Here is a 23,973-nt window from a genome sequence, read left to right as displayed (position 1 = left end):
TGAAGAAAGGGGCTGATGCTTTCTGCAATTCAAATTTTGCTTCATTTTAGTGAAAAAATTTATTTCAAGAACTGATGATAATAAGTGTTACTCTAGTAAGGGAAATTTACTAGCCACAAGATATAAATGAAATTAAAGATATTACAATAAGCGTACTTAAGCAACAGATCACTCCCATAAAAAAAGTGGAAACTGAAGGGAAAGAATGAAAAGAAAAAATTTACACCTACCCTGAATAGGCTAGCAGAACAGTGATAACTTGGAGCAGATAATGTATGATCACTTTCTGAGACCGAAAAGCCCAAATAGTGACCCTAACACAGAGCATTTGAAATCATTACAGCAATCGTTTGAGAAGAATCTCCTTTGTCAGTCTTATGAATAGTATAATTCTTTATTTAAGTTAATGACTTAGGGGTAAATCCTGAGGCAGAAGCAAATCCTTCAAGAAAGGCATTTGCTCCATACAAAAGCTATCAAAGAGCTTAGTCACAAAATCCTCTGCCTCAGATGGTAGGCTGCCTGGACAGCTGCTCAGTCACAGTTAACATACCTTGTAAAAGGGAAAAGACTTAAAACTGGCTACTTTCCATGTAGATTTGGGGTATTTTCTTCTAAAGGATTTCAGGGGTCCGCTTTGAGATTTCAGTGGCATTGGAACTTCTGCTTTCACCCCATATATAATTCAAGTAATTCAGTGTCTCAGTTGATCCGGTGTTTGACTGCTTGTGGTTTCTGATGGACCCAGAGTTATGTTTTCACAGGGGAAATTCCTTGTATGCAGTTTATGGCTTATGACCTAACATTACCGTAGAAAAATTACTTCCATTTCATTTAATGACAAACACCATATGACTGCATCATCATTTAAAATTACCTTGCAACAGTTAGACAGTTATAGGTCCACACGTTGCTGCTTCTGGCATGCTTTACAAAGCATTAACAGTCACCTCTTGCCTTCATTGTACAACTCCCTGTCTTTCATAGAATATTCATCATAATAAAGCAATCAACTTTTTTCCAAATCAGAGTACCACCTACCTCATAATGATTATGATTTCTATATAGTAAGCATTCAATGTCCATTCTGAAGTTAAATAAGAACTGATACATATACATACACACAGATAGATGCATACTGACATGTATATGTATACTGACATATATGGCAGAACTTTTCCCTTTCTTTACTTCAAGTACTATTCTTTTTATAACTGTATACTTTTCAATCATTTTTCTCTTATAATTTATCTGCTCAATTTTCTTTAAACATTTAATTAATGTGTTTGAAATTGTCAAGATAATGTGTTTTTACCTTCCTTATTTTCTCTTGATTTGCCTGAGAACATAATTAGTGTTTCTTATATGCAGCACGACACCTCTTTTTTCTTTGGCAAACTGACAATTTTTAATACTTAATTTTTTTTATAGTATTATTCACACTGAACTTGTTCTTTTTGAACCCTATTATTTCCTTTTCTTCTTCTTTTACAAGTTTTTAAACCATTCTTCAAAGCAATTTTTTCAGTTGATTTGTCAGCATTCAGGCACACATATACCATGCCTTTCTTACATTTTCTTCCTTAAAGTTTTCAACCTTTTTTTTTACATTTTTACATTTGTATGTAAATATTTACATAAAATGTAAAAACAATTACATTACAGAAATTTTTACACTTTTCTTTCAAAAGAGTTCTTTCAACCTTTTATTCTGTTTGCATTTTTCTTTATTTTTCATCTGTAATGACTGTATCAAATGTATGAAAATGCAACCAAAAAAAGGTATTTCCAAATTAACTTTAACAGCTTTATTAATATATATGCAAAATTTTGGAAGACAATCTAAAAGATACTAATTGCCTCTGTCACACAGTCCTGTAATTTCAGCTCATTTGAATGTGTGCCTTATATGCTATTTTTGTCATTAACATTCTTATATTAACTTTAGCTGCTATGTCATGTAGTACTGCTTCACAAATACTTAGGAAGTGGAATGAAATGAGTCCTGAATTTCTGCGTGTCTTTTATGATGGGGGTTCCTATGCTTGAGGCTGTTTTGATACCCTAGAAGCATTTCCATTTTTCATAACTGAATAGCTCCGTAAGTAAAACTTAAGCCTCAATCTTCAATTCCCACTCACTGATTTCACTTTTTTCTACTGTAGCTGTTCCATTTTGTCAGGAATAGTTAAAGATCTATTGAGGTACAATGCAAGCGTGTTCACAACACACATCATCCCATGGCAAAGAAACATAATTGCAGTCTGTTCTGATTAATACTTCAGTTTATGTGAGAGAAGGATAGAGGAGTGCACTGTGGAGCAAAACAAGGAGACTGGAAATAGATTCTTCTTTCCCCAAAGACAATCAAACTCCTGTTCAGCTTCTGAAAGAAAGTGTTTCAGGGCCCAGTTCTTGGGATGGGTTCAAGACTATGAACCTGATGTGAAGGGAGATGTGCCTTGAAGCCCAAAGGAAAGATAAGATTATCCTCAAAAGGTGCCGATTTAAGGTACAATTATTTTTCATTTTACTTATCTGCTAGCATAGACACCTTTTTACAATGTAAGCTGATACAGATATGCTTCACTTTCCCCAAGCTCCAGATCATTATTTATTACTGTACTGTAAATTTCCCTACAGGGTGATATGCTCGCAAATGAGAAGCTGTAGCTCAAAGTTCAAGCACTTTAGTGTCCTCTGTGGGTCTAACCCAAAGTCACTTTTGAAAACAAGATTTAGGGCTTCTGAAACTTTTACCCTGTGTGTCCTGGAGTCACATGTTAAGATATAAGGAAACAAGTTCCCCCATGTGATCACAGGGCATTTCTCCTCAGCACATTAATTCAGTCAAGGCGTTGACACCAGTACAATGTAACAAAATGAACTCTCAGGTTCGTGCATATTTTCCAGACGTGATCTTGAATTGGCTACCTACTGCCTATGCAATCTATGTTTATGTACATGCTTACTTTTTATCTTTTCCAGAAATCCCTAATAAAATAAATCGTGGTGAAGCCAAACATCTTGCAGATGCCTCAGGGTCAGACAAAACAGAAAGAACAACAAAGAGGTCCAGAGTATCAACCATAAGGCGGATATTTGACATGGCAAAACACCGAACAAAGAGGTCATCTTTTTTCTCAACTGGGGTGAAAGTTTGCCCACAAGAATCAGTGAAGCAGATTTTAGCCAGTCACCAAGCTTACTATAGATTAAGAGGTAAGGTGACAATTTTAGCCTGTACTTCCTCCTTGAAAGTATTATTTTTAGTTGAGGAAACAAAATAATTTTCCAGAATCTTGTTCTTTAGCTCTAGGCAGTGTATGTGCTATTTGCTTTGTGCTTTATTTTCATGTAGATAACCAAATGTTGTATGTACATCAGCATGGTTCAAGACAGAGAGTTGCCAGAACAGAATAAAACAATGCACTCAAAGGACTAACGAACTCAGTGCAATAGCACAGTGTCCTAGCATGGCAGAACATGAAGACCAAATTATGTTTGCTCTACTGTGTAAAGATGCACCACCTTTCTCAAAAGTGCAGCAGGTACCGTCATTGCTACTCAGAATTAATCCCACCAGCTCAAGACAAGTAATGAAACTATTCATCAGTCATTGCACAAATATGTTGGTGTGTCTAGTTAATTAAGTCTATGGCAGTGTTGGTATACTACAAACGCTGACATAATTGCCAGTAGCTCATGCAAAGGCAGCAGTCTTATTTTTAAAGAGTCTAGAATTGTTTTCCTCCTTTTCCAAATTAATTCACTCCCCCCCAGCCCTTTCTTTACCTCCCTTGACCACAGAGAGCCTATAGAGTTACCACTCCAATTTTAGGTCCCTAGAGAGCACAGTGCAAATGGCCCTCTGGTTTTTATAGTTCCTCTCTTCCTCCGTCTACATCTCCCAGTAGATGTAGTAGACACTCCCGGCAGAGTGTCCTCAACTCACAAAATTATCAGAGTAATATCACCCAGTCCTTCAGCTGAAGCTGCAGTACTTCCCAAAAAGTAAGCAAGAGAACAGATGACGGCAGCTGAATAATTCATACATTCATTCAGAAAAAGGTGTTTCTGCTCCCTTGATTAGTTGCATGTTTTCCATTACAATGTCCTTTGCTAAAACCTCAAAAAATCTTTCCTCCAAGGAAAGATCAGAACCTGAGACTTCTGCCCTCCCAGCTGATCATGATAATTTACCTGATGAAAGTGGTAAATTAAAAACAGAAGGTAGAAGTGAAAATGTGGTGATGCAAGCATTGTCCTTGATGCTGCAACTACAGTACAAGCCTTCATGAAAAGATAGTCTGGTAGCCACGCTGGAGTTTTACAACCTGTGTCTATCTGTGGGACAATCTTATCTTCATTTTGTTTTGTAGACATACCTTTAGGACCATTCTTTCCCTTATCAAAAGTATAGGAGACCACTTCCACCCCTCCAAGTCCATTGACACATCTAGAACTGTAACAGGACTGTGGATTATATCTGTCCTCTTGAGAATTTTACTGCTTCCTAAGAAAATATTACCCTTTTCTTTTTTTACACAGATACATATATATATATATTCTGTGCTTTCAGGAGTGAACACACAACACAAAGCAGCTCAGATATAGGAACTCAGACAGTTCCATATAACACACCATAGCTTAGGTCACCAATAAGACAGTCCCTCATGTGGGGCAAACTGGGAGCATGCATAGAATCAGCTACGACAGCTCCTCAGCTGGCCATGTGTCATGTTTATCTAAACTCTCGTAACTGGATTACTTTTCATCAGTTAGTATATCTTTATTCAGCAGTTACTGTTCAGAAAAACAGATACCAGAGAGTTGTGAGTGAGATAAAGATGACAGAAAGTAGCCTCTAACTGCTAGCTCATAATGAATAAATGTCTTCAAAAGACAGCCTGTTCCTTTTTAATAATCTGACCGTATCTGCTCCACATGCAGCTGCTCTACTGGGAGGGTAGGTTGCTCCTGAGGTATTGCTGAGGTGCCCTTACACAGCTAGGTGAGTTCATCCCTACAGCAAGTTTAGAGAATAGGTAGAGAAACTGACTGCACTAGTTTCAGTACACTGATATTTTAAATAATTCAGATAATTATCTCACTCTAAGTCAAGGCAGATACCAAGTACTGAAAATAAATGTCCCATCTCACAGTAATGAACTTTGCAAAGTAAAGTGCTAAAGGCAACAGCTTTTAAATTGCTAGCAAGTCTTTGTTAAAATGGTTTTTCTAATATGTTTGAAAATCCCCTTCTCTAAAATCATTTAACTTTAAGCAACATTTTGAAGAAGTGTCTTCCTTCATCTTGAGTGCGTGTGAGGAATCAACAAGTAGTGACAGAGGCAGCCACCCATGAATGGGAAGGTACAGCAACAGCTGAGATAAACTGAACTGGTTCTTTTCAAAACATACGGGTTCTAGCAGCCACCGAGCCATGTTGGTTATCCTACACAACCAAGTTCACAGACCCTGTGGAGGACAACCTGCATAAGTGGATATTTCTGCAGTTAAGCAGGAAAGTCCACACAGAACAGTACTTCCTGGCTGGCTCTGTGTGAGCTTGAGGATCTCTTTGGACCACTCAGTGATTTTAAACATGACTCAGGTGCAGCCAGGATTCATTCTATGTTTAGACTGAGGCTGTGCAAAGTGAGTTAAGTGAAACTCAAATATTTTCGTTGTAGGGAAGGGATGATATCTGAACACAAATCCAAAGACGTATTAATATAGTTAGGTAGGCAGTAGCTGTCTGGAGGAGGGAACAGTTTATGCTCCAGAACCTTCTAGGAATGTTTTCAACTTACAAAAAAGAGGAGACTTCAGCAAGTTGTTGGTAAAAGTAGACTCAGAACTGTAGCCCCACCTGGCCACCTGTGACTCTCAAAAACTCACCTCTAAGCCCTGTGTTATCAGAATCATCAAGGGAAAGTACGCCCTACAAAGTATTTCTGAGCAGTTATTTTATAACCTAGCTGCTGCTGTTTTCTCCCCTCCCTCATGTGCTCATGCATGTCATGATCCTCACTCACAGACCTAGAAAGCAAGGCCTTTGCAGCAGGAATTTATCTTTCACAAGTTTTGCCTGAAATGCCTGACGGAGTTCTGACTGCTAGAAAATAGATCAAAAAACTGGACACCAAGCCCAAATTTGCATTCTACTATAATCTGTAACATACTATGGCTGAACTTCACAGTTTTCTTGCATAAGGAATGAACCAACAGAATACGTAAATGTATTAGTCTCCATTATTATGTTTTACATAATCTCATGTAATTAAGTCAGTTTGCAGCCAGTAGAGGAAGCTCCCTTAGTTCCTGCATACCACCTTTTCAAAATGTTCCCCACTGTCTTATTCTCTCACGTTCATTTTCATTTCTCCAAATGATGCAGAACACTACTGTTCTCTCTGCAGCCACAGTACCTGTTAATCTTGTCTGATGTAGCATGGCATTTAACTGAGTGATTCATCACTATGGAGGAGATATTTAACATCAAACAAATGACTGTGTACAGTTATGTAGAGAGGAAGGAAATCACATACTTTCCAAAGGAATTTTACCTATACTAAGTCATTCAATTTTTCCAGAGGTGTTTAAAGAAACATAAAAGCATGTACCTGCTGCAGAATGTCCTTAAGATTTTGAAAAGACTAATGACATTGAAAATGTGGTGTATAATCAACACATTTTAGCCCGCTGCATTTAAAAAATATTTTTTTCCATTAAAATATTTTGTTATATATGGGGAATATAAAAATCTTAAATATGTTCTGTTTAGCTTGTTCTATGCGTAGTTAACCATACTAATGTATAAAATCTTTGTATAAAGTTAAAATTATTATAATTCAAGTATGATGATTGCTAGGTCATTTTTTTCTCTACCTTCCTGTTTGCTCTCACTAGAACATCCAGTATGTGTCTTTGTATGTTTGTACCTTTGAGGTGAAGGAAGTGTGCTCTGTGTTTGCTCCTTATTCATGATGATGATGTTAGGCCAAATTAATCTCTCTTTTAAAATGAGGAAAATTAGCAATCCTTAACTCAAAGATGGTTAATCCTTCAGCATGAAGGCAAATGGCTGTCAACTCAAATATACCTAAAAGACCTAAATATCTAAAAATACCTAGAAGCTGTTTACTAAGCACAGTAAAATGTGTAAATCCCAAATCACTTTAAAAAGGCTTTCAAGTTTATTTTTTTGTAAAAAGCATCCATCCCCAGCCCCTTTCTTCTTACTTAGTCTGCCAGGAAGCTGTGTGGGAAGCCTTTCGTATTTTTCTGGATCGGATTCCTGATACTTCTGAATATCAGAACTGGGTTACTGCCTGCCAGAGGGAAACCTTCTGCATATTTGACATTGGTAAAAACTTCAGCAATTCCCAAGAGCACCTGGAAATAATCCAAAGGGTAAGGATTACTGACATTTGTTTAGAAACTGGGGGAGACTTCCAAGTCCCTCCTCATCTGCTTATATAAGGGCAAAGTATTGCTCAGGAAGAGGAGGGGGCATGTGTTAGAAGGAAAACATAAAAGTACAGTAAACACAAGAGCTAACAAGCTTCTGCTCAGTGGTTGGATACACCCACTAGTAAAATGCTGTTTTTTCTTAATCTTTTTGCAGCGAGTAAAACATAGAACCTTCCAGGAAAGGTAAGTAGCACAAGTAGAACCTTGCCACTTGATGTTACTGCCTTTTTTGAAAAAGATATGTGTAGATGTGTGTGGATGTGAACAGGTACAGATAGCACTGTGGTGTATTTGGTGTGTGCTGAGAGATGTTTATGCTCTATGTGTCATAGTACACAGTGATTGAATCACAAATAATGAAGGTGGGCAAACGTCTGAGTTGCCTGTTCACTTTCAGACACCACAGAATGTCTTCTTAGACTAATGTGAGCATGAAACCCTGACAAAGCCATGGCTTTGTGTTAGACTAGTGTTGATTGGGAGTGTGACAAAACGTTACCCACAATTGCTATAACTGTCAAAAGGAAACTCAGAGATCTTAGCAAAAGTTTATCTGGGAGGCTACATTAAGCAATAATATGAAAACTCTATGTCTTCATTTTAGCTTTCCCCTGTATTTTTACACATTGTGATAGTGTTAACTAATGTGATGCTTTATTCTGTAAACTCTTGGGGGAAAAGTATGCGCCTGGCAACACTCAGAATTCTGAGAATAACAGGATTAAAGTTACAATATTGAGCTCTGCCTCTCTACATATACATACCATAGTACAGCCAGATAAATAATTGTCCACAGTTTCTCTGATTAATGTATTATTTTTTCCTTCAAATTTGCTTAGATTTTGAGGTGCAGCAAATTATCTTTTCCATTCATAAGTTATACTGTCTCATGATCACAGAGGTCTTGTGTATCTTTATTCCTTATGACACAAGAGCTTTGAGTGTTCTTTCTCAGCAATGTATTTTTAATAATGTAGGGCCTAATTAAACTCTCCTGGAAGTCCAAAGAGAGACCTTTTCACTCAGTCTAGTGCAAACAGCAGCAGCAAGGCAATAAATGAAGTGACTGATCTCAGAGTTCTTATGCTCTTTGTGAACAGTATGGTTTTCCCTAGACACAATTCAGAAGGTGAAGTAAATTCCATTAAATTACATGTATTTTAGCTGGAAATACAGGCAGCTGTGATTATCCATATTGGACTTCATCTTTACTACTGTGTGGTTTAGGAAACATTTTGCATCTTCTGTTGATGCCACATAGAGAGATCAGTCTCCAATTAAAAACACAACACATAATTAGTTAACATTGTGAAAATATTGCAAATAATACTTTAGTTCTCACCACACAAGATATCCAGAGGGTGTGGTAAATCAGGAGTAGTTCATGTTCTTTATTTATGTTATTAAACATCTAGGCTGGTCCTGTATGGAAACGCAACCCAGCTGTCTCTTCTGTCTATGCTACATGTTTCATGGTGTCTCAATTAACTCACTACACATTTGTAGTGCCCTTAGTTATTTCACTCATATCAGCTTTCACAAACACTGCACCTGTGTGCACTGTCTTAATAACAGCTATTTCTATAGAAATTCTGAGGAATTCTGTCCTCACTTATTTCCACAACTGATCTTTGGTTTTTATGCTGTGGTTTTTTTCCACATTCTACTTAGAACCCAAAACAACCAAAATTCTTCACCCCCCAATTTTAGGAAAGAAAAATCTCAAAATGGCACCAAGAATATTCTTATCTAAGCATCTAAATGTTTCCAAAAGCTATAAATGAACAGAAAATCGGTTGTAGAAATTATTCTGTAGCCTTAACTGCAGGAATCTTTAACACATATATCATAAAATGTACTTGTATACATGTACCACTTCTGCTTTTCAGGCGAGCTAACAGTCACAGTTACAAAATTTATTCATTAGCACATGACTGTAAAACTTAGAACAGCAAATAATATCAGCAATACAAAACCGAATCCTGTAATGGAAGGCAGGCGATCTCTATATCACACCCACCGTACTCTTACTCCAGTTTTCAGCTGCCTGCCATGAGGACCATGGTAGGCATCAACCCATGAATATTACATCCAGATCCAAACACAAACTTTCCTACAATTCATAATAATCTTGATCCAGGAATCTGACTTGAAACTATCATTAGCTGGAAGTGTCCTTATGATATTATAATGCAGGCTGACAGCTGAAAAATAAGTCCGCCCATCCTCTCCTCACACCAAACCATATGAAACACCCTTGGAACCATGAAATATCCATTGACTCTAAAATCAGAAGACGACCAAAGCCCTCACTAAACTGCTTTGATAGAATGAGATATAGCAAAGGAGACAATAGTTGGTTTAGATAATGTACAAGAAGCCTTGCTTTTATTTTAGTCAGTGGTCAACCATTCATAGACTTCAAAGAGACAAAAAGCAGACCCTGTGCACTGATTTAATATCTGCGACCCCCTCCCTCTTATTGCTTGGAGAAAATCAGTCATGAAACGTCGTGAGCAGACTCCTGACAGGATTGATAGCCCCTTTGTGGAGGAATATATCAAACCAGTATTTTTGTTCATTCTAAGAACAAATGCCATATTGAAGGAGAGGAAAGAAAACATGTAAACTGTTGAAAATAAAGTATGATCTACTGTTCCATTGCCTGTTTAACCAGCTTATCAAATATTCCATTAGAAATAACTTCTCTTATTTAAAGTACAGTTAATATAAGGGTCATTTCTAAATATTTTTTTACACCTTTGCCATTGCCAGTACAGCGTGCAGATCATTAAATCACTCTTTTCTATTTGATTGATAGGAAAGATGAAATATCCACAGAGAAAACAGGTGGCAAAAAGCTGGAAGACATTCCTTCCAGTTCTACAGGTAAAATCAAATATGTTTGCTTTGTGTCTGCCCATTATATAGAATTGCTAAAACCAGTGATTCATAGGTCTCAGAAGGCTGTAATTTAATGACTGCAGTAGAAGCATGACAAGTTCAGTGAAGTACAATGAAAATGCTTTAGCAAAATAATCTATAAGAAGCATTTTTCGATTTCTCAGCATGTCTTCTAGCATTCCAGGTTTGTTTCAGTCTTTAAATGTATTTTTTCCTAGTTTCACCTGTAGAGAGTAGAGCTAATTTTGCTTCAGTTATGAAATAGCATTTAGAGTGTCAGCCGCTGCATTTTGTTAGACAAAATAAGGAGATGGATGAAAATAAAGAATGACTTTAGCCAGAAAGTCACAGTTATGCCAAGACATTAATTTGAGCAGATTATTCCAACTGGACCTACCTACACTGTTGTGTACTATGGTTCTTTAAAATACTGTTAGAAATTTATGCAGTGTTAAAAATCTGTAAATATGAGGATTTTGGTTCAAGGAGGAAACATCCTGCACACATATTTTTATGAGGGCCATATATGACAGAAGTTTACTGAAAGCAGCTTCCAGCAGGGTAAATTTGCATCTTGCTGAAAAACTCTGTCAAAGCCTCTTGTTACTTTAAATGGAGCCCTAAAGAAAAGTGGCTAATAGAGACAAATTTCTCAACTGGCAAAATCAAGCTTAGCCATTTGGTGATATATAATGCAGTATAACAGGAAATTATTAAATGTTATTATTTAATTCACACAATTTCATTGATGCATAGTCACTGCAATTTTTGCCTTTAGTCACACACATATGCTTACTGATGTTTTGACCTGGAAAAAAAAGTCATTTATTGTATAAAAAGTAGCAGCTTTACCCATGCCATAAGTCATGACCACCTTTCACTGGCGCAGACTTGCACTCAAACACACCCGCCATAAGCAAACCTTCTCCAGTGAGCTGACACCTGGCCAACAGAGAAAGGGGAAGATTTTTGATGTACAAATCTGTTCTTTCCTGACTTTCCTTTAACCCCCACAGGGTCCCCTGGCACATCCTTCTCTCCATATGCACCTGTACCTAACGGCACGCTGCTCAACGAGATCGCTAATGACACGAAGACTCCTGTGAAGGTGAGGGCAGTATGTTTTCGTATCCCACTTTTTCACTCACCCATTCTTTTTTAGTTCACTTAACACAAAAGAGGGGGAAGCCTTATAAACACTTAGGGCTCATAAACCATTAGTGCTCCCCTCTGTTACTGCTAGTAGGATGGAAAGGTTTTGTTAGCATCTGTTCTGTACTGGAATAGTGCATGATGTTTCTTGCATATGCAGTAGAAGGTATACAAATACTGCAACTAGCTTTTAGGCAGTCTTCATTCTTTTCATGAGGGGCCTGTTGCCTTGTTGAAGAACCTTGTTCTTCATTAAATAAATGTAAAAATGCATATTGTCTGAGCTGTCCACACACAGGGGATAGGACTGGACCTTCTTGTTTTTCCCTGCCAGACAGCCAGCTGATGTTTCCTCAGAGCAGCCGTGCATCATGGCGCCGGGGGCTACCCCCTCCTCTGCAGGTTTACAGCAGCTACCACAGGCCACAGGTGACATCTGAGAAAGGGATGGGGGTGAAAGGAGGGGCAGTTACTTTCCCTGTCCTGGCCGCTGTGCCTGGGGGTGGCAGGGAGGTGGCCCTGGCCTCAGCACAGCTGTGTCTTCAGGGAACCTTCTGGAACTTCCCTCTTGAGAGAGACCGAGGCTCACCAGGGCCCAAGGCCCCCAGGTGGACCCCGCTGCTGAGGAGCACTGGGAAGGAGCTGACCCCTTGCATTTCCCCTCTGCTCTCCTCTGAGATTTTTTTCCATTTCTAAAAAGTTTGCCCTTCTAGACCACCTCCTCAAAAAGCCACTCTGGGTTTTTTTTTTATTGTTTGTGCATACTGGCTGCAGGAAGAGGCTCATGCCACCTCCTCCCCTCTTGGGTGGACTCAAAGTCTTGGTGCTGCTGCTGCCAAGAATTTGAGGGCAGAAATGCTGGGCAAAGCCTCACCCATCGCACCCCTGGCAAATCGCCATCATTTCTCCATCCCACCTCTGCAAGCTTTTCAGCTCCGGCACAAGGATTGCACCAAAGTGATCCCAGATAAACACTACTTTTACTGTCTGAAATTAATACATCCTCAGGATCGAAGAAAGCAAAATAATCTTAATATTCTCAACTTTGTATTGCCTACTTGTGTCATAGCTATTGGAGCAAAAAAGCGTATAGAATATGAGGAAAAACCTGTTTTTAAACTGTTTATTTGTGATGTTTGAGTTGTACCCAGAGATTGGCTTTAACCAGTTCCTCCATGTTAGACGTCTCTTCATTCTTTTTTGGCCCAGTCCTTTGTGACCAGCTCCCTAAAGGCTTGCTCCTTAAAAGTCATAGGACATCTATATAGAAAGTGCGTATTACTTAATCTTATATTTATATGATAGAACATTACAAAGTGCTCTTTCTTTAACTGATGAGCCATATTTTTATACACAGCACAAAACATATGTTCTTTTAAAACAGGCGTAATTGCACACATTTCTTGTTCTGCTTATTCCTGGAAGCTTTCAAATCCTAGTGGTTATGTATGGGACAGATGTCTCTAGCAGCCTCGTGCCAACCGACCTGGCAGCCGAAGTGGAAACCCCACCTCTCTGTGGGATTCAAGCTGGTGAACTTGTGTCTCTTTTGAGCCAGTTTCTTTTTGATCGTTCCCTTGGTCTTGTGTTTGTTTATCCCAGGTATAAAAAGCCTGGCTGAGAGTAGAATTGTCCTTGAACAAATAAAAAATTTTAAAAAGTGTTTAAAGAATACCATATAGGTAAGTATTGCTAATAAGTATAAACATGCAATGTATATGCAGTACATGCAGTAAAGAAAAACTTGTTTTCTATTCCAAGACCTTCATATTTTTAACAGGCAAACTTTATAGAACCCTGAAAGGTTTTACTCAGAAAATAACAAAATGGCACATTTGTGTAATAAAATCTATTGGCAGTGGAACACAGGGATGGTATGTGTTAATATTAGAAACAAGATTTGTGAAAAAGGACTGAGAGATTGGAAGAAGGCAGGAGTTTCTTGAGTGGCCTGTCTGTATCACCTCTTCAGGTACTTGCGTTCCAAGACCTGGAATTTGAAGTTCAGCTCTGTTTGTGAATAAGGAGTAATAGACACCTCTGAATCTTAAAATTCGGAAATGTATATTGTTATATCTAAGATGAGTCAGGAAATCTTTCTGAATGTACCCATCTCCTCCTTGTGGCCAGCACATTGTAGCCTACAAATGAATTGGCTTTTGGAGTTTAGTGTTACTAAAGGAAAAACTTAGTAAATGTAGGCAAAAACTGCAAATAGTGTCAGGAAATAATAAAGTAAGAGTACTTTTAATATCAGTAAAGTCAGCTGCACAGTAAAAGTGTAACACAGGTAAGGCTAATTCTGCTTTATTATCAGGAAACAGTAACAGAGATTCTGTCAGTTTGCTCTGTCTGACCATGGGTATTCTGAGGGTAGGACACCAACCAGCTTTTAGCATTTGCCTGTCAGCCTCCTTGATGATGCATGCTTTCCTCCAAAGTGGCAAGTAAAGGTATATGACTTTAATGATGATGGAAATAAGAAGACTTGGTAACATTCTCTGTGCAAGAAATGGCTTTGTTCTCTTCATCACCTTCATTTATGCATATCAAAGGCAACTCTCAAGTCACAGTAATAGAAACTTGTTTGCAAAGGCAGAAGAATTAAGCCAACATACACAGCCTTTTCTAGGATATGGTTCAGAAAGTTATTTTGGGGACAGGCTTAAAAGGGAACCCTTCTACATATTAAATACTGAAATGTGAGGGGAAAATGACTTAGCTTTGTTCCTCCCTCTTCTTTCCTCTCCTCTTTTTTTCCAGGAGCTGGGAACAAATACAGTCCCAGAACTGCCTGTGGAGCAAATGGTAGAATTCAGTGTCACTCTCACTGATCAGGAGTACACAGCTGAACTTAATGATCCCAACTCCCCACAGTACCGACAACTTGCTGCCAAATTTCAGCTACAGGTAAGAAGGCTGAGTAAATGCCAAAATGTTGGTTTTGCACCTTGGCTGAGATTCATAACATGAAACTACCTTCACCATGAAACAGAACTAGAATCTGCTGCCTTCATTTGAAACAGATAATTCCTGTTGTCTCAAGACTTTCAGTCTTCCTTCATGTACAGCCATCTATTCCTCTCGTTTAAGCCACCTGTTCAGCCACCAAGCTAACAAGCCAATATCTTTGTCAGAAGTAGAGCCTCAGATACGTGAAGAACAGAGTAACTGTAGGAATATCATTTGGGCTTAATCAGGAATTTGTGGAGAATGCTTTGTCATAATTCAATTTCTACAATAACCTAATGAGAATTGTAATACAAATTTTAAAAGTAATTAGCTACTGTTGTCTGAGTTATTCTTCAAAGGACTTCCAGTCATTTTGTTGTGCATTACCACAGTTTCTGTAAGAATTGGAACATGTCTGATATTTTCATAGAATTAATAATATTAACTGAGTATTCAGCTATCAATTTAATAGATAGCAGTTAACGACTTGAGGTTCCCAAAAGGTTTTCTTAGTAAAATTAACTAAAGCTTCTCATTAGTTTCACAAGCATTCCATAGTTTAAGCTATTTCACTAGCCTGGTTCAGTTTCAGATATGCACAGAAAAAATGGTGAAGGATGTGCTGGCAGAGCTGATAAAAAGTGGCTTCTCTGGAGATTTCCAGTATTGTCCTCAAACAGAACTGCCTGCAGACATTGCTTACTACACATATAATGATGTAATTCAGCAATCTGATTTTTAAGTTATTTCATTAATTTCATTAACAGGAGGGGGTGAAGTGCAAAGTTGATTGATTGTTAAATTATTTTGCTTTGTCATGAAATTTCATCTGCTACTTTAAAGGTCCAGAGCTGTACTTGACATGCAATGTTGAATAGAAAATTATTTGTAGTCCAGTACCACGTGTTCTATGAAATACACCTGATATGCTTTCCTCCAAAGATAGGTCATGGAGGAGGCAGAGGGTAATCTTATACAAGACAGTTTTACAAGTGCACTCAAAGGGTGAGAATGAGGAGATTGAATTCAGAATTAAAACCTTATCCAGATACATGAGCTCCTGTACAAATTCCAGGGAAGCCCTTGCAAAGGCTGGGGCTGAGGAGTTCCAAGCTCAGTTTCTAAATCATTCCAGGACACAGCAAAAGGGAAGAGTTACAGCAGACATTATGGTGCATATGTTCAGAAATATATCTGTATACCACAACAGACATTTAAAATCACATGAAAAACAGATGCAGATTCAGATGCTTATGCTACTTAATAAATCAAGATTCATTTGGCAAAAGTAGGAAATAGGAAGCTACCTATTTGCACATAGTTATGAGAAAGTATCAGCTTCATTATGATATAAAGTGAACCAAGAAGAGACTGAACAGAGCCCACACCAAGAGTCAGCTGACAGAACATGGATAAAATGGCACTCAGTTGCCTAAACATGGACATCTGGTGCCATTTTAGGTACCCCAGGTTATCCAACACATCTGCAAGGGCCTCCCAAATACGAGCGAGCTGTGCTCTTTTGGACCAGCAACTGAGCAGATGACCTTAAGGCATCTAAAATGATAGCACTTGCTTAGGTTTAGGAAGATTAGTTGCATCATAGTGATTTAGGCCCTTAATCCCCATTACTTTCAGTGAGCATTAGTCACATGAATAACATTTAAGAACTTCCCACGGTCTAATTGCTACTTCTGTACCACTTTTACTAAGTCAGACCAAGCTCAAAAATTAAGTATTTACCTCAGCTCCTTTCTTACTGTCCTTTTGTGGGAGATGGGCAAGGGCAGTGTAGACGGCAGGCCATTTTCTGCACTAGACTTCAGTTTCTCTTCTGCTTGTTGCGATGAAAAAGACATCTAGGCAGATACAATGTGGTTGATACCTGGTATTGTGATAACATACAGATCTTTTGCTACTTCTTCACTTAACCTAGATTAGAGATGCAGAGAAAGCTGTGGGTCTGACTGTCCATTCCCTACCAGTTCTGACCAACACTCAAGCATGAATGAATGAGTTTTAAATGTATGCTGGGTTTGTACAGAATCAGACAGCTAAGAAAGAGGACAGATCTCCACATTAATTCATATTTTTTAATTTATATGATTATTAAAAGGACCTGCTCCTCAAAGGGCTTTTTCTCTTCTTTTCAAGTGCTGAATTCCCTCAAGTCCATAGGCTTTGCTCGCAGATAAAAGGCTTAGATGATGTGTTTCCTGCTACTTAACATGACCAGGAAGCGAATCAGAAAGGAACTGTGGAACTGTGTCTTTAAAAAAAAAATCCCTTTCCTCTGACGTAGTAGTTGTACATAAAATATTTCATTTGACTTAGCTGTGTAAATGTTGCTACAATAGGAAAAGACCAAAAGATCAATCAGCTGGATCTCAAAACACTGTTTCTCCTTGAGGTGCTGATAAAAGCACTTATTATCATGAAGTCTGAAAAATGTATACAGAATTCACCTTTTCTGCTCATTGTTTATTCTTCATATTGTGTCTTCTATTCAAAACCACGTAATGGTATAGTTGTTTACATCAGAATTAAAAATGTATTAAGTTATTCTATTTATACAAGATGTAAATTCTTAATTTAGAAATGATTTGTCAGATAATCTAAATCCACCTGCATTTTGTTAATATTTCTAAATAATTAACAATTTACAGTTAAGGTGACCTGAATCACAAAATTATTCATGAACCAAAACTGCTGAAAATGAGAAAAACATTTTATTCATGTTGTTTGACTTGCTCTATTATGAACTGATCACTGTTTTACATAATCCCTGATTATGTAAATCGCTGATTTACATAATTATGTTACTAAAAAAAGCTGTATTTTGTGCTTCAATTTGCCTATTAACAGGTAATACAGGCAGCATATACAAACCAAATATTGTGTTTTAAGTTGAGCAACGATGATACCACAAAGAGGGCAGTTGAGACTGTTTCCCAAAGCTCTTTCTGAAATATGAAAAATATTGTCTAGGTAGCCAACCTGTGCTTGCTTTTTAGCAGTAGAACTTACACTGAATTAGTGATTTTATGTTTTTCTATAGATGCAAAAAATATTTGAGAAACTTCCAGGATTCAAAGAAATCCACGTATTAGGATTTAAGTAAGTAAGAAAATAGGACTCATTTTTGTATTGGCTACTGGGATTCTCCTCTTCCTTCTTTCCCTTCAACATGAAGAGACCTATATAATAGGGGGGTGTGTATTGCTATAAACAGAAAATAGATTTCTGGGAACACAGAGCCGATATGGAGAGAATTGCAAACGTATATCAAGTGACACTATGAGGTTTTGAATAACTAAGTAGAAGTAGCTTTGATTCCCTGAGGGATAAAGTAATCAATATATCCTTTGAAACTGTTTGCTAGCAACAATTGTATTAAGGACTTACTTAAATGACTCTTAAAGAGAGTTAGGACTATGATTATTTATGTGGCTACTTTTTTGTGCATGGATTTTGTGCCCTTCACAGATCACAGTGAAAGTGCCTTGGCAAAAGAAGGTTGCAGGAGGATGCATAGTCACACATCTTCTCCAATAGGTGTTTCAAAAGATTAAAAATGTTTCTTTTTTTTTTTAATAAATTTGTGCTCTGTCTTGCCATTTCTTTTAGTGTTAGCTTCCTTGTATGTTTACTGTTAATACAAGTGACTGTGTATTTTTTCAGTAGAGAATCTATGGAAGTGGGGGTTCAAAAACTGAGTATTTGGTATGGTTATGCTTCTATAGATAAGAGCACATTATGTAAAGAATCAAAGGAAAAACAGATTGCTAATAGTAAGAAATAATATAAAATTGAAAGGGAATAAAGAGCAGGAGAAAGGACATAAATTCATGTGAGCTTGTGGCACAGCATCAGGAACATTCAGTCCTTCTAGTAATATTTAATACATGTTGAAGAATATTCATATTGCAATGCAATTTTAGAGAAGAGAATACTTCTCAGCGTTTCTCTCTGCAAAATTGCTGGGGAAAAGGAGAGAGAAGAGCAACAGAGTGAAAATTAGTTGCTTACATTTTGATAATGAAAGTAAGAAAAGAAAAAGCTGGCTACTGCAGAAGGAGCAGGGAAAATCTGTAGTAGCATCTCATAGTTAGAACCTGCGATAACTAACCTCTTTCAGCTGTTGCTCCAGGAGATCTGGGTTTCATTTCTGTTTAGTATCTTGGTCTTAGGAGCTGATATGAAGGTACATTCATCAATGTGGAACACCAGGATTAAATCCCATCATCTAATAATATAGGTAGCTCCTGAGAGTCACAGGTCAACAAAGACAGGTGGTGTTGTCCATTCTCCCTTAGCCACATTACTACATATATTAGCAGCATTTCCCACAGGCAATATGGAAGGACAACATTAGAGATATGCTAGAAAATTCATCAGGGGAAATAACAGGGTGTTATATTATAGAAGGTCAACATAAGCATGTCTTCCAGAGGTAATTAATAGGTCAAGTTACCCCTGTGATTAGGATCTGAGTAGGCACCATGTGTGGTAACGGTGGTAATGGATGCTACTGTTGTCACAGGTGTTCGTTGCCACCATAAAGATATAGATTGGCAATGGCAGTGGTCAAATTGCACCATTTGTAGCAGGGAAATAGGAAAGCAGATATTTCAAACTATCAAGATAAAGTGAAATTCCCATTTCCCCACTCAAAACATGGAGATTCCCATAGTTTGGGTAGGAAAAATGTGAAATGATGGAAACTAGGATGTAATTATCACACAGAGATAAAAATTATAGATGACACATAGAAGATAAATCGTCAAAAGAATTTTTTTATGTATGACTGACTGATTTACCGGTATACATGAATATTTGTTTTTCTTTCATTTGCAATCCTTTATCGTACCCTTTCTTCTGTGACGAAATGAAGACAGAAGAAGGAGAAAGATGGGTAATTTGTCTCTAATTCATAATTAAGATTAATCATTTTATAGACCATAAGATGTAGATAGGTACATCAATAAATGTTCTTTATCTTGATATGACAAAGTGAATTGATTTGCGTTCTGCCTAAGTACAAAATCTGTGATATAAAGCAGCAGGGACAGCTTTTACCCTAATCTGAAAGCTTCATGTAATCAAATTTTCTCAGGATCTCTTGAGGGAAGAAAATTGTTTGACCTAAGAAAATTCATATTCAGATGACTAAAGATCTCTACCAGTCATAAACTGAAAGTGAAATAAAATAGGGAAACCTCATATTTAAATTTTCATTTTCGATCTGCCGTTTCCTAGCTGTATTCCCATATACAAATTACCTTCAATAAGTATATAGAATTTTATTTTTATCTCCATTAGTAGGCCAGATAGAATGGCAATGAGACCAGTTACTAGCTTGATAAAATGCAGGGAGCTTTTGACTGGTAATTCAAACAGCTACAGAGTCTGTTGTTGTTGCTTAAAAGTGCTGCTGGGGAATAATTTGTCTAGAAGTTCCCAGAATTTCTCTTTTACTCGTAGTTTAAAAGGAAGAATTGTCCAACACTTTACCTGAATTCTTGTAATGTCATATGTCATATACATAGCACATACTAGATAAAGTGAAATTCCTCTCTTTTCAGTTATTTGATATTATAAAAAACAACATAGTGGAGTACAAATGTTTTACAGTGTACTTGCTTTTCATCTTAGGTGAATTTAGCATTTATGAATAGTGATATATTAATAATTGTGAAAATTTGAGATTTCTGTTAAAGAAGTACATCTAGGGAGAAGCTGTACGCATTGATTTGGACTGGGAAAAGCTAACTCCCATTTTGAAAAGCAATTTGCCTGCCACATTAGTTAACTTTCTTGCTGTTCTTCAAAAAAAAGAGTAAAAAATTGCCCCAGATGTGATAGGATTTTTGCTTGTCTGTAGTTTTATAAACTGTCTAATCACTTTTCATAGGTACCTGTGTAATTAATAGATGTTTATGGCTTCTAGTAACCCCAGCATGCATTTATGACTGAACAAATAATCATTGACTTCAAACTATATTACCAGTTCTAGAGATATTTGAGTAGTCAGATTAAACTGGATTGTTAGAAAATTTTATAATTTTCTTCAATATTGGAATTTTTATTAAAAATTATACATAAAAGAAAAAAGGTATAGCAAAAGTAATTTGAAGATTACAGTCTCATTAGAAAGAAGTCTATCTGCATTATTTTTACAGAAGATAGATAATATGTTATGGTTGCATATATTCTTGTTTGTTTGTTTGTTTGTAAAATCACTCCTCAGCCAGTAACTGGTTTTGCTGCAATGGACATTTTTGCACCTTCCCCTTGCAGATCAAGCAGCACTATAGCACGATATGTGGTAAACTTTGAGAGAGATGGCTCAGAAATCAAAAGCACAGCAGATGACATCTCAACTATTGGATCTAATAAGGTTGAAAATGAAAAAATTCCACTTTCTCCAAAGGAAGAGAGTGAGATATCAGCCACTAAACTCACAGTGACAGACCTTCAGCAGCTGGTTGCTATAGCACTCCACGAAGACCAGTCTCTACCAATGGACCTTGGAACACTTCAGTTTACTGATGGTCAGTCAGTAGGCAGGCCAGTGCCAGGCACAAGTCTGAACCTTGTCCTTTCAAACTGATGCAATTTCAGTAAGGTCTCCTTTGCTTCTCTAACAGTTTGTTTTCATTTGATGTAACCCATTCTCCTAAGTGTCACATAGCATCCAAAGGATACACAGATCTAAGTTCAGTTTTATAGCAAAATATTTATAATTATACAGCCTAACTTCCAATCATATCGGAGGATCTCTTTTTCTTGGTTGTTTGTTTAGAAAAGCTGGATATTTTGCACACCAAGACAAATAAGAGGACAAAAAAAAAGAAAAAGGAGAAAGACTATGAATATCCACTATATCATTCTAATTTCCCAGTATGGAAAGTCTCCTTTCTTTAAGAAGACAAAAAGTGAGGGCTTCCTCTAACATAAATTTAGCTTTCTGAAAGCTAAGTCTTAACTATAAGCAAGCCATCTAACATCCCAGTGGAGTCAGAGAAACAGACACCTTAAGGAGCATTTGATCGCAAGCTAAAATCAGTGGTGTGAATTGCACTGTAAAGATGCATTTTGCTCTGTGAAACAGAGAGGGAGTGCAGATGACAAGCTGCATGTGAAGACTTCCAGCAGAAGATTGAAGGGCTGCATCCTGTTCAGTAATCTAACCAATAAACATCCCTTCCTAGTCCATCAATGATTTTTTTCAAAGCTAGCATAGGCCTAGTTTTGGGGAGGTGGGTTAAAAATAGGGAAAAATGTAAAATATTTTTTCATATGTATATTTACCAAAACAATCTTAAAACACATACGAAATTTTAGCTGTAGTTTCATTTACAAACAGCAGCATTTTCTTGCAAAAAAAAATATAGGTGAACTAATACTTTCTCTAAGAATAAAATGTTGTATTTTAATGTAGATTAAAAGTCCTAATAATAATTTCATGGCTATAGAACAGTTTAATAATAACAACAACTATTTTAATCAACATTTCCCACTATTTATTTTTAATAACCAGTTTTAGAAAACCAGCTTGCGTTCAAACGTGTTTAAAGAGCTCGTCTGAGAGGGTGAAGGGAGCAACTGGGTTCTAATGCCAAAACACTGAGAGTAACAATGGTGTCAACTCTCAGTAAAACTGAAAAGAATTTAGGCTTGATGAAAAACACAATATAATGACTTATCATAACCCATGCAAATTTAACTGAACCTTTCATACTTCAGCTGATTTTAAGCGTTCATCCATAGTTCTGCAGACCTATCCCATTAATACTAACTAAAGAGTACAAGGAATACTGCATACAAAATTCCTGTTTTCCTCATAATTGCCAGTTTAAATGGAAATGTATGCCTTTCTTCTTAACATGGCTTTTTACAAGTAATTTTTGATGGAGAATAGTTTTAACTGGTTTTTACTGAGTTTATGTGTTTTGATCAGTTTTCAGTATGCTGCTGCTGAAATACTGTACTCTCTCTATTTTTTTTTCAGAATCTATTATACCACCCAGTGATTTTGATAATGATATCCAGGCCATGGTCACCATTCCTCTGACAGGCCCTGATTTGGTAAGTTAATACTGGTTGTTATATTTATTTATTTCTCCATGAGAATTGAAGTTAGACAGTGTTAAGATGTACATAAATACACATTAAAAGGCTCTGTCGTTGTTTAGCCCCAGTCAGCAACCCAGCACCACGCAGCCGCTCGCTCACTCCCCCCTGGTGGGATGGGGGAGAGAATCAGAAGAGTAAAAGTGAGGCAACTCTTGGTTTGAGATAAAGACAGTTTAATAGGTAAAGCAAAAGCTGTGCGCGGAAGCAAAACTGAACGAGGAATTCATTCACTGCTTCCCATGGGCAGGCAGGTGTTCAGCCATCTCCAGGAAAGCAGGGCTCCATCACACGTAACAGTTACTTGGGAAGACAAACGCCATCACTCCAAATGTCTCCCTTTCCTTCTTCTTCCCCCAGCTTTATATACTGAGCATGATGTCATATGGTGTGGGATATCCCGTTGGTCAGTTGGGGTCAGCTGTCCCAGCTGTGCCCCCTCCCAGCTCCTTGTGCACCCGGCAGACACGGGGAGCTGAAAAAGTCCTTGACCAGTGTAAGCGCTACTTAGCAACAACTAAAACATCTCCACAATATCACCGCTGTTTCCAGCAAAAATCCAAAACATAGTCTCATACTAGCTACTACAAAGGAATTTAACTCTACCCCAGCTGAAACCAGGACAGGCTTTTATGCTAAAATACATATCTGCCTTCCCTAAATGCTGTAAGGATGAATATTGCGGTGTTATACTGCAACAGAGATACTGCTTGGAGCATTTACAGGTGAATATTACTGCTTGATTACCTTTTTCAGTTTTAATTACGAAGTAAACAATCTCACCAGTTCAGTAGTACATCTCAATGACAGAAGGAGAGCAATTGACAGGGATAGTGAAGGTCATCTTTCTTGCACTATTTTTAAAATTATAAGCAATGTGATCAGGATCACAAGCACATGCCGAACAATTTATACATCCCATGACTTCATGCTGAATTAGCTGTTTGCAGGCTCCTGTGGCTAAAGATTATTGGCCTTTAGAGCAATGAAAGTTAAACATAATAAAACAAGCTGCTTTTTAAAAACTTTTTCAGGAGGACTCCATGAGTGTGGAACTTCCACTAGGTTACCCTAGCCCAGCAACAGTGGACCAAACAGGAGACATCTTGGTCAATGAATTTACAACTGGAATCCCTGTGCTAAGTGGAGAGATCAGTGCCCCTGAAGACTTTAATAATTTTGTTTCATCTGAACCAGCATTCCCTACCAAACCCTCCAGAGAACCTTTTCAGGCCAAATCTCCTCCATACACAGAAGGTATCGCTACTGACCACCAAAGTTTCACAGTGCCTTTCAGTGCTCTGGTTAGCACTAGCAGTCCTCCAAAACCAGAGGACTCCTATTTGCCTC

At 37.5% G+C, this 23,973-nt stretch overlaps 1 protein-coding gene across 1 annotated transcript in view; it reads left to right on the top strand.

Moving 5' to 3' along the window:
* The window catches only part of IMPG1 (interphotoreceptor matrix proteoglycan 1), a 64,326-nt gene that overhangs the window by 7,972 nt on the left and 32,381 nt on the right, over positions 1-23,973 (top strand). The window contains exons 2-12 of the mRNA XM_075087125.1: positions 2,989-3,222; positions 7,253-7,419; positions 7,634-7,662; positions 10,301-10,368; positions 11,400-11,491; positions 14,299-14,445; positions 17,546-17,604; positions 19,382-19,402; positions 20,788-21,041; positions 22,502-22,578; positions 23,658-23,880. Coding sequence (XP_074943226.1) covers positions 2,989-3,222; positions 7,253-7,419; positions 7,634-7,662; positions 10,301-10,368; positions 11,400-11,491; positions 14,299-14,445; positions 17,546-17,604; positions 19,382-19,402; positions 20,788-21,041; positions 22,502-22,578; positions 23,658-23,880 — 1,371 coding nt within the window. The remainder of the gene's footprint in view (positions 1-2,988; positions 3,223-7,252; positions 7,420-7,633; positions 7,663-10,300; positions 10,369-11,399; positions 11,492-14,298; positions 14,446-17,545; positions 17,605-19,381; positions 19,403-20,787; positions 21,042-22,501; positions 22,579-23,657; positions 23,881-23,973) is intronic.

This window comes from Phalacrocorax aristotelis, chromosome 3, assembly GCF_949628215.1.
Source record: "Phalacrocorax aristotelis chromosome 3, bGulAri2.1, whole genome shotgun sequence".
NCBI classification, from domain to species: Eukaryota; Metazoa; Chordata; class Aves; order Suliformes; family Phalacrocoracidae; genus Phalacrocorax; species Phalacrocorax aristotelis.
The sequence above is the reverse complement of the archived record's forward strand: the minus strand, read 5'-3'. Positions and strand labels throughout refer to the sequence as shown.